The sequence below is a fragment of the Bos grunniens genome, chromosome X (assembly GCF_055505025.1).
Source record: "Bos grunniens cultivar Pamir isolate PY7600 chromosome X, Bosgru_T2T1.0, whole genome shotgun sequence".
In the NCBI taxonomy this organism is placed as follows: domain Eukaryota; kingdom Metazoa; phylum Chordata; class Mammalia; order Artiodactyla; family Bovidae; genus Bos; species Bos grunniens.
The window spans coordinates 68,488,251-68,504,624 of record NC_141194.1 but is presented as its reverse complement, the minus strand read 5'-3'; the positions used below and the strand labels follow the sequence as shown (position 1 = coordinate 68,504,624).

At 37.0% G+C, this 16,374-nt stretch overlaps 1 protein-coding gene across 20 annotated transcripts in view; it reads left to right on the top strand.

The window, feature by feature from the left end:
• ATRX (ATRX chromatin remodeler) overlaps positions 1-16,374 on the top strand; it is a 284,412-nt gene that overhangs the window by 164,347 nt on the left and 103,691 nt on the right. For 19 of the 20 annotated variants that reach the window (XM_086387280.1, XM_086387277.1, XM_086387288.1 and 16 more), the window contains 4 exons: positions 7,259-7,400; positions 8,350-8,459; positions 9,539-9,685; positions 9,838-10,015. In XM_086387280.1, coding sequence (XP_086243406.1) covers positions 7,259-7,400; positions 8,350-8,459; positions 9,539-9,685; positions 9,838-10,015 — 577 coding nt within the window. Of the gene's footprint in view, positions 1-7,258; positions 7,401-8,349; positions 8,460-9,538; positions 9,686-9,837; positions 10,016-14,846; positions 14,976-16,374 lie in introns of all 20 variants that reach the window. The other variant, XR_015158787.1, reaches the window with a different exon arrangement.

Here is a 16,374-nt window from a genome sequence, read left to right as displayed (position 1 = left end):
AAACATGGCTTTTTAAATTATTCTATATGTTTTGCTAGTTTCAAATGCCCTAAATTCCAGGAGTCTTACCTAGCTTCTTTTCTGGGCCTTAGATGGTCAGTTGTATTTCTCCGTGTATAATGTCTTGGCCCTGGCATCTGTGGTTTTACAGTTGCCTTGTAACTATTTTTTTCTCTTTAAGCATTTCCTTCTGTTTCTCCCATTAGAATTTAAGTTAGGTGAAATAGTAGTAAGAATTTTATGTCATTCCTTCAGTTATCCTCTGGCAGGTTAGAATAGCTGTACACAATAACTAGCAAATAATTTATACTGTACTCCCTCTGGTTTGAGGGAAGAAACTGTCCACAAGGCTATTGCTGCTTCAAGAATAAGACTATCACTTCACTAAGAGGTAGTGGGTTAAGAGCAAGTAAAGATACTATAAAACTTTACTACCACTTTGAAAATGGCCTTTTCTTGACTGGTCATTTACTTGTTTGCTATAAACCTTTGACTGTTTTCCAGAACTCTGACAAAGTTGGTTCAAACAGTTTCTGATTTTTAAAGTTTTTTCATTTTTCATTTGTTTTTATATTTCTGTGTGAAAACAGGAGCTTAGAGCTTGTTTCTTGTCATTTTGCTGACATCTTACTTTTCCCTTAGTGTTTGAATGTTATAATCCATGGGTATAGAATTCTAAGTTATTAGCTTTTTCTTGATGTTGCTTCTTCATGACATGTTGTTTCTTGTCTTTATTTTTGCCCCTTAACCCACCCATGTGTATGTAATGTGTCTTTTTTTCTTTTTTAAAATGATTTGATGTTTTAATGGTTTGTGAAAATTTATCTATTTATCACCGACTTTCAGGAATTGATGGCTGTGATTTTCTTAGTTTTTATCCTGGCTGGTGCTCCTTTAACTTGCTGGTTCTGTGGACTTACAGTTTCTATCAAAATTTTTGAAAGTTTTGACCATTATTTCTTCAGACAAGGTTTTCTGTTCTTTTCCTATATGAGACTCTAATTACATATGTATTAGATTGCTGAGCATTTTCCCACTAGTTTCTTCAATTCCTCCCCCTGCCCCCTCCCCCCGCCATTTCATTTTAGGTAGTTCCTCTTGCTTTGTCTTCAAGCAAGATCTTTTCTTCTTTTCCAGTATGATGCTGATCTCATTCAGTGAGTTTTTCATATTAAATATTTATTTTTTATATTTTTATTACATAGAAATTACATTTGGATCTTTCTTATAGCTTGTATTTCTTTTCCCACTGTGTTCACATCTTCCTTTCAGTATTGGAACACATTTTACATCTGCTTTATTGTGCTTGTCTGCCAATTTGAACATCTCTGTCACTTCTTACCATTTTTGTTAAGTGATTTTTCTGTTGATTATTGTTCATAGTTTTCTTTCTTGATGTATCTAATAATGTTTTATTAAAAACTGCTGCTGCTGCTAAGTCTATTCAGTTATGTCCAACTCTGTGCAACCCCATAGACAGCATCCCACCAGGCTCCGCCATCCCTGGGATTCTCCAGGCAAGAACACTGGAGTGGGTTGCCATTTCCTTCTCCAATGCATGAAAGTGAAAAGTGAAAGTGAAGTCGCTCAGTCGTGTCTGACCTTCGTGACCCCATGGACTGCGGCCCACCAGGCTCCTCTGTCCATGGGATTTTCCAGGCAAGAGTACTGGAGTGGGTTGCCATTACCTTCTCCTATTAAAAACTAGACATTGTAAATCAGGTATTGTTGAGTGTATGTTGTATTCTATGGGAGAGTGCTGGCATTGTTCTGTATAGATATTTAAGGTACTTATTAGTTCAGTTTAATTATTATTTTTGATTTTTGGCTGTGCTGGTTCTTCACTGCTCTGTGTGGGCTTTCTCTAGTTGTAGCGAGCAGGGGCTACTCTCTAGTTGTGGTGTGTGGGCTTCTTATTGCCGTGGCTTCTCTTGTTGTAGAGCACGAGTTTTAGGCTCACAGCCTTCAGTAGTTGCAGCTTGTGGGCTCAGTAGTTGCAGCACAAGGGCCCTAGAGCATGGGCTCAGTAGTTGTGGTGCACAGGTTTAGTTGCTCTATACATAACATGTAGGATCTTTCCAGATCAGGGATGGAACCCCTGTCCCTGCATTGGCAGGTGCATTCTTAACCCCTGTAGCAGTAGCGAAGTCCCCAGTTAAATTATTTTGATATTTCAAAAAAAAAACTCTTAAGGTGTGTCCCTGTAGTTTATGAATGGTTTTGCCCCACTGCTAATGTATGGCCTTCGTCTTTTCTCTACTGAATGCCCTGAGTTAGTATGAAGATCATATTCTACCTTGTTTAAAACTGAATGCCTTCCAGACCTATATGATCACTGGGGACTATTTGCTTCATGACTTTTTGGTCACACTTTGTCTGGCTTTGTGGAATTTCATTCTTCATGTGCATTGTAATACTCAAGACTAAAGTGACTCCCATTTTGATTTCTGGAGGTCTTTTTTTATAGCTCTTTTCTCTCTGTGATTTCTCTGTATTTTTTCCAGCTCTCTGAGCTTGACCTCTGTTTCCCCAACTCAGCACAACTCCAGAGTTCTGCTTGAGTTATCTTAAATTCTGAAATGTACCTTCTGGTAGCAATCAAGAGGGATTAGGGCCCTCATTGATTTTTCTTCTCTCAGGTATCGGTGTCCTGTTGGTTCCTATAATCCAAAGTCATATGTTTGTTTCATATGTTTTGTCTACTTTTCTAATTGATTACAGCAGGAGGACAGATTTGGTCCCTAATACTCCATCATGCATCATAGTACTTAATCTCCATCAGAAGAAATGGGGCTCAGCCTTTTCAGTGTGTTGCCTAAATGATTTTGTATTCATGTTTTCTTTTCCTTTTTCAATTCAGACATGGGATGCATGTCCTTATTTATTCTTTACTATAGCTTAATTTATTTCTCCTAAATTCTCTCATTTCATTCCTTTCTGTCTATTATTAGTTAAATAAACTTTCCTTAAGTTGTACCTTTAGTGCATAAACACATGTACTTAGTCACAGATAAGTAGACCATTTCTTTGTAAATTATCTTCTCCATTCAGGTTGAAGATTCATTCATCTCTAATCCCAAAGATTGTGCTTAATAGCTAAAATGTCATCCATATCACTTATGAACATATGGTTCAGAAGTCTTAGTTAAAGCCTTATATATTAGTTTTCTACTGTGCATTAAAAAAAAAACTATCAGGCTTAGCTAAAAACAAAGCAAAATTATTATCTCACAGTTCGATAAATCAGGAATTTGAGAGTGGCTTAGCTGAGCCTGACTCTGCTGGGTCTTCTGCTCAGTTTCTCACTAAGTTGAAATTGAAGATGTTCGCCAGAGCTGCAATTTTCATCTAAGACTTTGTGCTTTTTTCTAGCTCACGTGTTGGCAGAATTAAGTTCCTTGTGATTCTGGCAATGAGGTTCTTAAGTACTGTAGACTTCTCTATAGTGTGGCAGTTTGCTTATCTTGGAGACCAGTAAGAGAACATCTCTTACTCATCAATCTTTTAAAGGGCTTACCTTGCTTAAGCCCACCTCATCTAAGGGAATCTCCCTTTTGATTATGTCAGATCAACTGATTAGTTGCCCAGTTATGGGAATGATTATAGTTACAGATCTCAGTCACCCCCAAGGGAATGGAGTAATATAGAATGTTTACAGCAGAGGATTGGAATCTTGGAGGCCATTTTAGGGTTCTGCCCACCACACCTTGCAAACAGGACAAGACATTCAGATAATTTTCCATTTTGGCTTATGTCTTTGACACAGCACTATGAAGCTGGGATACATCCAAGGTAGAACACAATAAAAATTTGTTGAATACTTAGTCTGTGCCTGATACTTTGTTTTCTTTGCCTCATTTAATCACCACAACTACCTCATGAGAGTTATTTATAAGCTTTCCTAGTTTCCACATGGACAAACTGAAGCTAAGAGAGTTTAAATAAGTTGTTGAAATAGAGCTGGGATCTAGATGACCAGTGCTATTTATACTCTACCATGTCTTGATTTGTATATAATTCTAGTTTTATCAAGGTAATATATTACAAATTTGTGACTTGTTTAAATAATTTTTACATGTAATAATGATACTGTAGTTATGATTTTAAAGAGAGAGAATGTCCTTTTAAAGAGACATTCTAAAACATTTACAGATGAATTAATATACTTGCTTGGATTTGCTTCAGAATCATTTATGGGATCAGAGGAGTTGGAGAATGAGTGAGAGGCTGCCAGTGAAACAACTGGCCAGAGGTTGATAATTTTTGAAGCTGAATAATGGGTGATAGGGCTCATTATGCTATTCTGTATACTTCTATTCATGTTTGGAAATGTCTATAGTGAGTATCAAGTAATCATTCATTCCTAGTTACAGTTCTAAATAAGGAAAAAAGTACCAGCTAAAATTTTATTCTTTTTTTTTCTATTACAACATCATGATTTATTAAAGCACAGCATTCTGTACAACAAAGGGCCTTAACAGTTGTCTATTCTCAGCCAAATTACTCTATAAGTTAGTTTCTCTTAATAAAAAACATGTTATACTTTAAATTAGTAATTTAACTGATGAGGAAGTTACCGTAATACCTATTTTAACATTGAACAAATCTAACCACCTATTGGACATTAATGTAAAATCCTGACATAGAAATTGATTTAAAACTTCTCAAAATAAATTCATTAAAGCAAGTTCCCTGTGAAAATATGTAAGAATGAAAGCTAGCATAATAGCAGGTGCAGTCTTTACATTTTATTAACCATAGAAGATACTTTTTTAATGAGTCTAATAGAGACATTAACTGTGCAAAAGCTGATGAGATTTACAGTCTTAAATACAAGCACCAACACAGAAAGGATATTGTGTCAGTTCAGTTCAGTTCAGTTCAGTCGCTCAGTCGTGTCCGACTCTTTGTGACCCCATGAATCGCAGCACGCCAGGCCCCCCTGTCCATCACCAACTCTCGGAGTTCAACCAAACTCATGTCCATCGAGTTGGTGATGCCATCCAGCCATCTCATCCTCTGTCGTCCCCTTCTCCTCCTGCCCCCAATCCCTCCCAGCATCAGAGTCTTTTCCAATGAGTCAACTCTTCACCTGAGGTGGCCAAAGTACTGGAGTTTCAGCTTTAGCATCAGTCCTTCAAATGAACACCCAGGACTGATCTCCTTTAGAATGGACTGGTTGCATCTCCTTGCAGTCCAAGGGACTCACTCTCAAGAGTCTTCTCCAGCACCACAGCTCAAAAGCATCGATTCTTCGGCGCTCAGCTTTCTTCACAGTCCAACTTTCATATCCATACACGACAACTGGAAAAACCATAGCCTTGACTAGATGGACCTTTGTTGGCAAAGTAATGTCTCTGCTTTTGAATACGCTATCTAGGTTGGTCATAACTTTCCTTCCAAGGAGTAAGTGTCTTTTAATTTCATGGCTGCAATCACAATCTGCAGTGATTTTGGAGCCCCCAAAAATAAAGTCTGACACTGTTTCCCCATCTATTTGCCATGAAGTGATGGGACCAGATGCCATGATCTTCGTTTTCTGAATGTTGAGCTTTAAGCCAACTTTTCCACTCTCCTCTTTCACTTTCATCAAGAGGCTTTCTAGTTCCTCTTCACTTTCTGCCATAAGGGTGGTGTCATCTGCATATCTAAAGGTCCATTAATTCTGCACTTAAGAGGATCGTTTCTTCATGTAAGCACAATCTCATTTATGAATTACACATGATATGTAGTTTAGGATCCATCTACATTATGCTTATAACTGTGTGCTGATGCTGCTAAGTTGCTTCAGTCGTGTCCGACTCTGTGCGACCCCATGGACTGCAGCCTACCAGGTTCCTCTGTCCATGGGATTTTCCAGGCAAGAGTACTAGACTGGGTTGCCATTGCCTTCTCCCTAAAATTTTATTCTTAAACATCATAATGTCCGTAGTTTAAAGTCATGACTCTTTATTGATTTTCATGGAACCATAAACCTGTTCATATAAGCATTTTCTTTATTAAAGTATTAATGCATAGTGGTTAAGTTCATGGACTCTGGAGCCTAACCCTCTTGGTATAAGTCCTAGTATTGTGTTACTTAAGAGTTGCATGACCTTGTATAAGTTATTTAACTTCCCAGTCTCTCAGGTTTTTTTTTTTTTTTTTTAATTTGTAAAATGGCAATACTTGTACCTAGCTTATACAGTTCTTTTTTTTTTTAATTTAAATTTATTTATTTTAATTAGAGGCTAATTACTTTACAACATTGTATTGGTTTTGCCATACATCAACATGAATCCGTGAGTATACTATGTAATGGATAGACATTGGGATGAGATAGCAAAAAAATATATTCAGACACATGTATTTATGTATATGTATTTAAGTTTTCTTTCAAGTAATAAAGGAGGTGATTGTTTCTCTTTTGCAATTAAAGGGTGTTATATATTCTTATGCTTTTGAGCCTGAGGTTCTCATACCAGTGTTTCTGAAAATTTTTCCCTTTCACAACACATATTTACAGTGGTTTTCAGTGGGAGCCTTTTGGAATCTTGGGTGGGACAGTTCTTGTTTTGGACTGTCTTCATTCACATTGTAAAGCATTTATATTTACCTTCACTACTGCCTGAATTAAATACTAGTCATGACCAGTCATTGTGGTAACCATAAGTTTCCTTGCACATTTTCACATGTCTTCTAGAAGAATGTGAAGTGAGTGAAGCTCACTCAGTCGTATCTGACTCTTTGCGACCCCATGGACTGTAGCCTACCATGCTCCTCCGTCTGTGGGATTCTCCGGGCTAGAATACTGCAGTGGGTTGCCATTTCCTTCTCCAGGAGATCTTCCCAACCCAGGGATTGAACCTGGGTCTCCCGCATTGCCGGCAGACGCTTTACCATCTGAACCACCAGGGAAGCTCTAGAAGAATAGAACCAGTCTATTTAGATTTTAATGGTGATGTCATAGATTAATTTAGAGTGCTCCTTTTCTCACATCTCTTTGTATCATGTGTTAAAGTGTTCAAGGTGAAAACCGATGAGCTATTAATAAATTACCAACATTACCACAGTGATTCAGAGTCTTGTAGAGGTTTTTTATTTTAGAAAACGTGTAAACTAATGATCCATCCTTGCCTTACTGAACAAAAATTACTGGATTTTAGTATGGAAGTAGACATGTCTGTATTTTGGAAAACTTCCCTTAGTAAGATTCATATTCCACCATTGCTTAAAAGATTTCTTTGAGCTTAACTATCTATGATTCCCTTTCTTGTAGGTGATAGAAATTGAAGATGCTTCACCGACTAAGTGTCCAATAACAACGAAGTTGGTTTTAGATGAAGATGAAGAAACCAAAGAACCTTTAGTGCAGGTTCATAGAAATATGGTTATCAAATTGAAACCACATCAAGTAGATGGTAAGAAACTATTAGATGGTTAAAGTGTTTTTAGTTAAATTTTACCAATATTTGATGGCCCCAGTGTGCCTCACATTCTGCTAAGACCTGGAGTTACATTTACTGGTGAGCATAACAGATATGATCCCTGCCCTTATGGAGTGCATAAGCTAATGAGGGAGAACAAAATTGAACATTGCACAGAAAATAAGTTTTGTGAAACAGAAATTGTGTGCCACTCACAAACGGGTATATATATAGCAAGTGGATTTCACCTAATCTGCAGTGGTTAGCTAAGGGCAGTGGTGTGGTAGGGAAAGGTACAGTTAGCTAAAAGCCTTCTTTAGGAAATGCTTTTTCAAGTATTTTTGTTAATAATATTCCTTTATTGGTTTTGGAAAGATATCCAATTATCCCTATCTTCTGCTTTGTCTGAGTGGAATCAATAAATCAATTTTGAGTGTGTATGTGAATGAATACATTAAGTAAATTCTGTAGTTCCTACTCCTTAGGTAGCAAGCCCATTTCTTGTTCAGTTTTTAGTGTTGAATAAAGGGAGAAATGATAAATTAGCTCCTGATAAATTAAATCCCACCCTGGATTGACTCAATAAACCTGAAAGTATATTCGATAGGGATCTATTCTCTCTTTGGATAAAGTTTCTATTAGATTATTTATCTATCTCTTTGGACCATCCCAGGGAATGGAGAAAAGGTCTGCTGTGATACCTGAGAGGACTGAAAGTCACCCTGTTGTGTGCCTGTGTTAACATGTTTTCTAATAAACCTTAGCGGTGGGTAGGGGGGTTGTGTGTAAAACAAATCTCATTTACATTAAGAGATTTTTGTCTCTCTCTTTTTAAAAAATTCTGTTTCTTAGAAGTTTTAGTTATATTTTTGATGTATTTACGAAGGAAGATTTTTTTAACTTGCACCTTTAAATTTGAACTTAACAAAGATATCATTTTTAGGTGTTCAATTTATGTGGGATTGCTGCTGTGAGTCTGTAAAAAAAACAAAGAAATCTCCAGGTTCAGGATGCATTCTTGCCCACTGCATGGGACTTGGTAAGACTTTACAGGTAAGAACATGAAGGTATTCTGTTCTTGTGCATTCATGAATTAAAAAAATATATATTATGTTCTGTTAGGTTCCAGATGCGGTTGTAGGGTCTGGAGATAAAGCAGCAAATAACAAGATTTCTCCCCCAACAAGCTTATAATCTGGTGGGAGAGAGAGATTTTAATCAAATAAAATAAGAAATATGTACTTTCAGATAATGTTAAGGAAGCATAGAGAGGGAAAGCATCTTTTAGGAAGTGATGTTTGAACAGAGACCCTAATGAAGTGAAGCAGTGGGATTATAGGCATAGCCAGTAAAACTGCAAAGATTCTGAGGTGGAAATGAACTTCCTTTACAACTTTCTTTTTGTTGTGCTGTGTGGCTTCTGAGATCTTAGTTCCTCTATCAGGGATTGAACCAGTGTCCTTGGCGTGAAAGCACAGAGTCCTAACCAGGGGATTCCTGACTTTAATAGTCTGTGATCCTGTAGTAATGAGAATATAATGTATTTTCACTATTAAAACACTACATTTCTGAATGCAGGAAGTTGCAGGAAGACTGCTGGAATTGTAGCAGAGGTGTGGAATTAGTGGGAAAAAAAAAATATATATATATATACACGTATACATATATACATATATATGTGTGTATATATATGTAATTCCAAGCCATAAGACAGTAGATTCAGTGAGTCAGAACACTTTGCAGTGGAAAAATACTCTATGATATAATTTTCTTCTAAATGGGAAGTGGTATTTTCTAAAGATCGTAGGAATGTTCTCTGGGGACTAGGGACTTAGTAGCTATTTTGCTGTGGTTATTATTTATTATATTCATATTATTATTATTACTGATCATAAAATAATGGAGCTTTAGAGTTGGAAGGACCTTATGTATCATCTAGTTGAATTTCCTCGTTTTACATGTTATATCTCTTTCTCTGTACTTTTCCTGGTTTGGAAATTGTGACCTTTGCCTGGTTGCTTTATTGTTTAAACAGCAAAAAAAAAAAATCCCAACTATTATAAGTTTGCTCAATTTATTTTCTTTTTGAAGATATTTAAATGAAGGTGGCAACTTAATTTGTTTTCTTGTAGGTGGTAAGTTTTCTTCATACAGTTCTTTTGTGTGACAAATTGGATTTCAGCACAGCTTTAGTGGTTTGTCCTCTTAATACTGCTTTGAATTGGATGAATGAATTTGAGAAGTGGCAGGAGGGATTAAAAGATGATGAGAAGCTTGAGGTATATTTAAAATATTTTCTATTATCTAAATGACTGCATAAAATTCATATAGTAAGAAATAAGATTTTTAATTGTCAGTGATGCATGTTTCAATGGGGATATTTAGTATTTATGCATTCTTACCTTTAAAAATCTTTATTTTCCCACCAAAGGTCTCTGAATTAGCAACTGTGAAACGTCCTCAAGAAAGAAGCTACATGCTACAGAGGTGGCAAGAAGATGGTGGTGTTATGATCATAGGCTATGAGATGTACAGAAATCTTGCTCAAGGAAGGAATGTGAAGAGTAGGAAACTTAAAGAAATATTTAACAAAGCCTTGGTTGATCCAGGTAAGATATTGACAGACACTGAGATAACAAAGCAAGTTGAATGAAAAATGTGGTTATGTTTTATTTAACAAATACTAATTGACCAACTATTAAGAAGCTGGTTATTGTTTGTCATTCAGGTTTTTGCTTTCTGTTTGTTTCTTAGTATAATTTCATTAAGATGAAATCACCCTTAATATTGCCACATGTTCAGAATTCACTTGCTGAGTCTGAAAGTATTTGAAGTTTTCAATAAATAAGCAATTAAAAATGTACCAGGTATGTCACAATTGCAAATTCCTCTGACTGAATATTGGACAATCATAAGAGCGCTCTCTATTCTCTGAAAACAGTTCTTTACATTTCTTTTCCAACTTTATGTCATTAGAAGAATTGCTGCATTTTTCCTTTTTTTAAATGGGTCATCACTGTGGAAGGTTAATATTTACAGTGCTGTTGACAGTATCCTCATGATGCAAGATCCAAATATTTAATCCTTATTTGTGACTTGGAAAAGCAGCAAGTTCTAACTGTCCCAGAGCCAACAATATTTAGTTACTTGTGTTCTATATTTTTTTTCTTTTCAAACTTTATCTGTTATATCTAATTACTTTAAGACACTGTTGAGGCTTTAAATGTTTGTTGAGAAAGTCTAATTTTTCACTGCCAAAATATTAGTATTATTTTGAATAGAATAATTTGAATTTGAATAATAGAATCATTTGAATAGAATCCATGGCTTTGCCCCTTTTAAATTTTATTTTTAATTTATTTTTTCAGCTTATTGAGGTTTAATTGAGAAGTAAAATTGTAACAGTTAAAATGTACAATGTAATCTTTTGATACATGTAATCTTTTGATACATTGTGAAAGGGTAAACCCTTTGTGTTACACATCCATTATCTCACGTAGTTTTCTTTTTCTTTTTGGTCATGACATTTATGCTCTACTCATTTTCAGATTTCAGTTATATAGTGCATTGTTATCAGCTATAGTCACCTTGTTATCACCATGTTGTTTACACATTAGATCCTCAGACCTTATTCATTTTATAACTGAAAGTCTGTACTCTTTTGCCTTTTTTTTTAAAGTAATGATATAATCAACATGTATCAAACTAACTGCTATTGTAAATGTTAAGTTTGTCCTTTTCTCATGACTAAAATAGTTGTCTAAAATCCTGTGGTTGTTTTGTTGTCAGAGAGCTATAAGCTAGTGAATAGTTTTGCAGCATATTTTTCAGAAGGTTTCCTTGAAACAGTTTAAAACAAGTTTCAGATGTTTAATTTGATCATGAGGAAATAAATTAAAAAGAAATGAAAGTTTATAATATAATGAGTAATGTTTGTTTTTCTATGTAAGCTATTTAGTGACATTAAAAAAACATTATTTTGAAATTTTTGTTTATTTGTTTACAGACAAGTTGAAATGACAGTAAAGAAAGTTCCCATTTATCCTGGACCCAAATCCCCCACTGTTCATCTTACATTGCCATGGTAGATTGGTCAAAACTAAGAAATTGATATATTAGTAACTAGACTCTAAACCATATTTGAATTTTACCAGTTTAATATTACCATCCACTTTCTGTTCCAGGATCCCATCCTGGGTACCACATAGCGTTTGTCATGTCTCCACATTCTTCTCTGGTCTATGTCAGTTTATTAGTCTTTCTTTTATTTTCTGTTATCTTGTCAGTCTTGAGGAGTGTTATTAAAGTATCCTGTAGGATGTTCACTGGTGTCTGTTGTTTTTCTTGTGATTAGACTGGTGTTATAGTGACAGTACACATGGGATATTGCCAAGCAGGCGTATTCATCCGAGCCTTGGTGTCTGAAGTTTGGGCTTGGTCACATAGATATGGTTGACCACTCATGTGGGTCATCTTAGTTTCTAGTCCCTCCAGAAGTTGAGAAGATGCTAGATGCCCAGAGCTGATCTCCCTTCAGCCCAATCACCTTGTTAGCATACACTATCTCTAATGTTTCCCAAGCCATCTAGGTAAACAAATTTTTATCAAGTTAGACATTCCTGGAATTTAGAGGTTACCGCCCTAGAGCTGGAGGCAAAGGCTAAACTGTTTTTTGGGCCAGGTTAATCCTTTACTTCTCTACATATATGTGTACATAGATAAAAATTACCCTGTTTGAGGTGGTTATTTAAATAAAATGGGATCATAATATAGATTTTGAAACTCTCTTCCTTTTGTTTAGTAACAACACATTTGACATATCTTTGAAGGATAGTGCAAAGAAATGTACATCATTAATTTTAAGTTCTGCAACATTCCATCATAGCATAGTTTTATTAACCCCTTTGACCAAGCTTTTAAGTTGTTTCAATTTCCCACCATAACAATGCTTCAGAGAATACTTCATGTATCTTATGATACTTGTGGAAGTATAGCTTTAGGATAAATTCCCAGAAGCTGAAATTTGGGTTAAGGGTGCAACATATTTTACATTTTAGTAGATATTATGAAATTGTCTTCCACAGTATTTGATTAACAGTTTGTGAAAAGTGAAAGTGTTAGTCACTGTGTTGTGTCCAATTCTTTGCAACCTCATGGACTATAGCCCACCAGTCTCTTCTGTCCATGAAATTCTCCAGGCCAGAATAGTGGAGTGGGTAGCCATTCCCTTCTCCAGGGGATTTTCCTGACTCAAGGATTGAACCCAGGTCTTCTGCTTTGCAGGCAGATTCTTTACCATCTGAGCCACCAGGGAAGCCCCGTTGATACTAGCTTAGACTTCCACAAAGGATGTATCAGTACCTGCTTCACCACACCCTCATGAACACGTAATATTAGGTAGTAGAAATCATTTTAATCACTTGTATAAAAGATAATTTTTATATTTAGAAAACTTTTTAGGATTCAAAATAAATAATAAGTTTTTACATATAAAGCAAGATTCGTATTTTCATTTTTAAAAAGTTGATTAGTTTAAAAATAAATCTTATTCTTCATGTAGTTCCATCTGAACATTGAATAGCAATTGTGTTATTTGGTCAATCATACTGAAGCAGTTACTTCTGAAATCATGTAGAAAATGCATTTTCTGTAATGCCTAAAATATAGGGGATAATTTGACAATTGCTATTGTTTAAATCAGTGTTTAAGTAATTTATGTGTATATTAGCTCAGTCCAGTTCAGTCACTCAGTCGTGTCCGATTCTTTGCGACCCCATGAACTACAGCATGCCAGGCCTCCCGGTCCATCACCAACTCCTGGAGTCTACCCAACCCATGTCCATCGAGTTGGTGATGCCATCCAAGCATCTTATCCTCTGTCGTCCCCTTCTCTTCCTGTCCTCAATCTTTCCCAGCATCAGAGTCTTTTTAAATGAGTCAGCTCTTCTCATCAGGCGGCCAAGCTATTGGAGTTTCAGCTTCAACATCAGTCCTTCCAATGAACACCCAGGACTGATCTCCTTTAGGATGGATTGGTTGGATCTCCTTGCAGTCCAAGGGACTCTCAAGAGTCTTCTCCAACACCACAGTTCAAAAGCATCAATTTTTCGGCACTCAGCTTTCTTTATAGTCCAACTTTCACATCCATACATGACCACTGGAAAAACCATAGCCTTGACTAGATGGCAAAGTAATGTCTCTGCCTTTGAATATGCTGTCTAGGTTGGTCATAACTTTCCTTCTAAGGAGTAAGAGTCTTTTAATTTCATGGCTGCAATCACCATGTGCAGTGATTTTGGAGCTCAGAAAAATAAAGTCAGCCATTGTTTACACTGTTTCCCCATCTATTTCCCATGAAGTGATGGGACCAGATGCCATGATCTTAGTTTTCTGAATTTTGAGCTTTAAGCCAACTTTTTCACTCTCCTCTTTGCACTTTCATTAATTCTTCTTCACTTTCTGCCATAAGAGTGGTATCATCTGCATATCTGAGGTTATTGATATTTCTCCTGGAAATCTTGATTCCAGCTTGTGCTTCCTCCAGCCCAGTGTTTCTCATGATATACTCTGCATGTAAGTTAAATAAGCAGGATGACAATATACAGCCTTGACGTATTCCTTATGAGAAGGCAAAAAGATAGGACAGTGAAAGATGAACTCCAAAGGTCGGTAGGTGCCCAATATGCTACTGGAGATGAGTGGAGAAATACTCCAGAAAGAATGAAGGGATGCAGCCAAAGCAAAAACAACACCCAGTTGTGAATGGGACTGGTGATGCAAGCAGGGTTCGATACTGTAAAGAGCAATATTGCATAGGAACCTGGAATGTTAGGTCCATGAATCAAGGCAAATTCGAAGTGGTCAAACAGGAGATGGCAATTGTGAACATTGACATTCTAGAAATGAGTGAACTAAGATGGACTGGAATGGGTGAATTTAACTCAGGTGACCATTATGTCTACTACTGTGGGCAGGAATACCTTAGAAGAAATGGAGTAGCCATCATAGTCAACAAAAGAGTCCAAAAAGCAGTACTTGGATGCAATCTCAAAAATGACAGAATGATCTCTGTTTGTTCCCAAGGCAAAACATTCAATATCACAGTAATCCAAGTCTATGCCCCAACCAGTAATGCTGAAGAAGCTGAAATTGAACAGTTCTATGAAGACCTACAAGATCTTCTAGAACTAACAGCCAAAAAGATGTCCTTTTCATTATAGGGGACTGGAATGCAAAAGTAGGAAGTCAAGAAACACCTGGAGTAACAGGCAAATTTGGCCTTGGAGTACAGAATGTAGAAGGGCAAAGGCTAATAGAGTTTTGCCAAGAGAACGCATTGGTCATAGCAAACACCCTCTTCCAACAACACAAGAGAAGACTCTACACATGAACATCCCCAAATGGTCAACAAAGAAATCATATTGATTATATTCTTTGCAGCCAATGATGGAGAAGCTCTATACAGTCAGCAAAAACAAGACTGGGAGCTGACTGTGGCTCGGATCATGAACTTATTGCCAAATTCAGACTGAAATTGAAGAAAGTGGAGAAAACCACTAGACCATTCAGGTATGATGTAAATCAATCCCTTATGACTATATAGTGGAAGTGAGAAATAGATTTAAGGGACTAGATCTGATAGACAGAGTACCTGATGAACTATGGATGGAGGTACGTGACATTGTACAGGAGACAGGGTTCAAGACCATCCCCAAGAAAAAGAAATGCAAAAAAGCAAAATGGCTATCTGAGGAGGCCTTACTAATAGCTGTGAAAAGAAGGGAAGCGAAAAGCAAAGGAGAAGAGGAAAGATATACCCATTCGAATGCAGAGTTCCAAAGAATAGCAAGGAGCAATAAGAAAGCCTTCCTCAGTGATCAATACAAAGAAATAGAGGAAAACAACAGAATGGGACAGACTAGAGATCTCTTCAAGAAAATTAGAAATACCAAGGGAACATTTCATGCAAAGATAGGCTTGATAAAGGACAGAAATGGTATAACAGAAGCAGAAGATATTAAGAAGAGGTGGCAAGAATACACAGAAGAATTATACAAAAAAGATCTTCACAACCCAGATAATCAGGATGGTGTGATCACTCACCTAGAGCCAGACATCCTGGAATGGGAAGTCAAGTAGGCCTTAGGAAGCATCACTATGAACAAAGCTAGTGGAGGTGATGAAATTCCAGTTGAGCTGTTTCAAATCCTGAAAGATGATGCTGTGAAAGTGCTGCACTCAATATGTCAGCAAATTTGGAAAACTCAGCAGTGGCCACAGGACTGGAACAGGTCAGTTTTCATTCCAATCCCAAAGAAAGGCAATGCCCAAGAATGCTCAAACTACCGCACAATTACACTCATCTCACACGCTAGTATGGAGAAGGCAATGGCACCCCACTCCAGTACTCTTGCCTGGAAAATCCCGTGGACGGGGGAGCCTGGTAGGCTGCAGTCCATGGGGTCACTAAGAGTCGGACAGGACTGAGTGACTTTACTTTCACTTTTCACTTTCATGCATTGGAGAAGGAAATGGCAACCCACTCCAGTTCTCTTGCCTGGAGAATCCCAGGGATGGCGGAGCCTGGTGGGCTTCTGTCTATGGGGTCGCACAGAATCGGACACGACTGAAGCAACTTAGCAGTAGCAGCAGCAGCACTTGCTAGTAAAGTAATGCTTAAACTCCAAGCCAGGCTTTAGCAATACGTGAACCTGGACTTCAAGATGTTTAAGCTGGTTTTAGAAAAGGCAGAGGAACCAGAGATCAAATTGCCAACATCCACTGGATCATTGAAGAAGCAAGAGAGTTCCAGAAAAATATCTATTTCTGCTTTATTGACTATACCAAAACCTTGGACTGTGTGGATCACAATAAACTGTGGACAATTCTGAAAGAGATGGGAATACCAGACCACCTGACCTGCCTCTTGAGAAACCTGTATGCAGGTTAGGAAGCAACAGTTAGAACT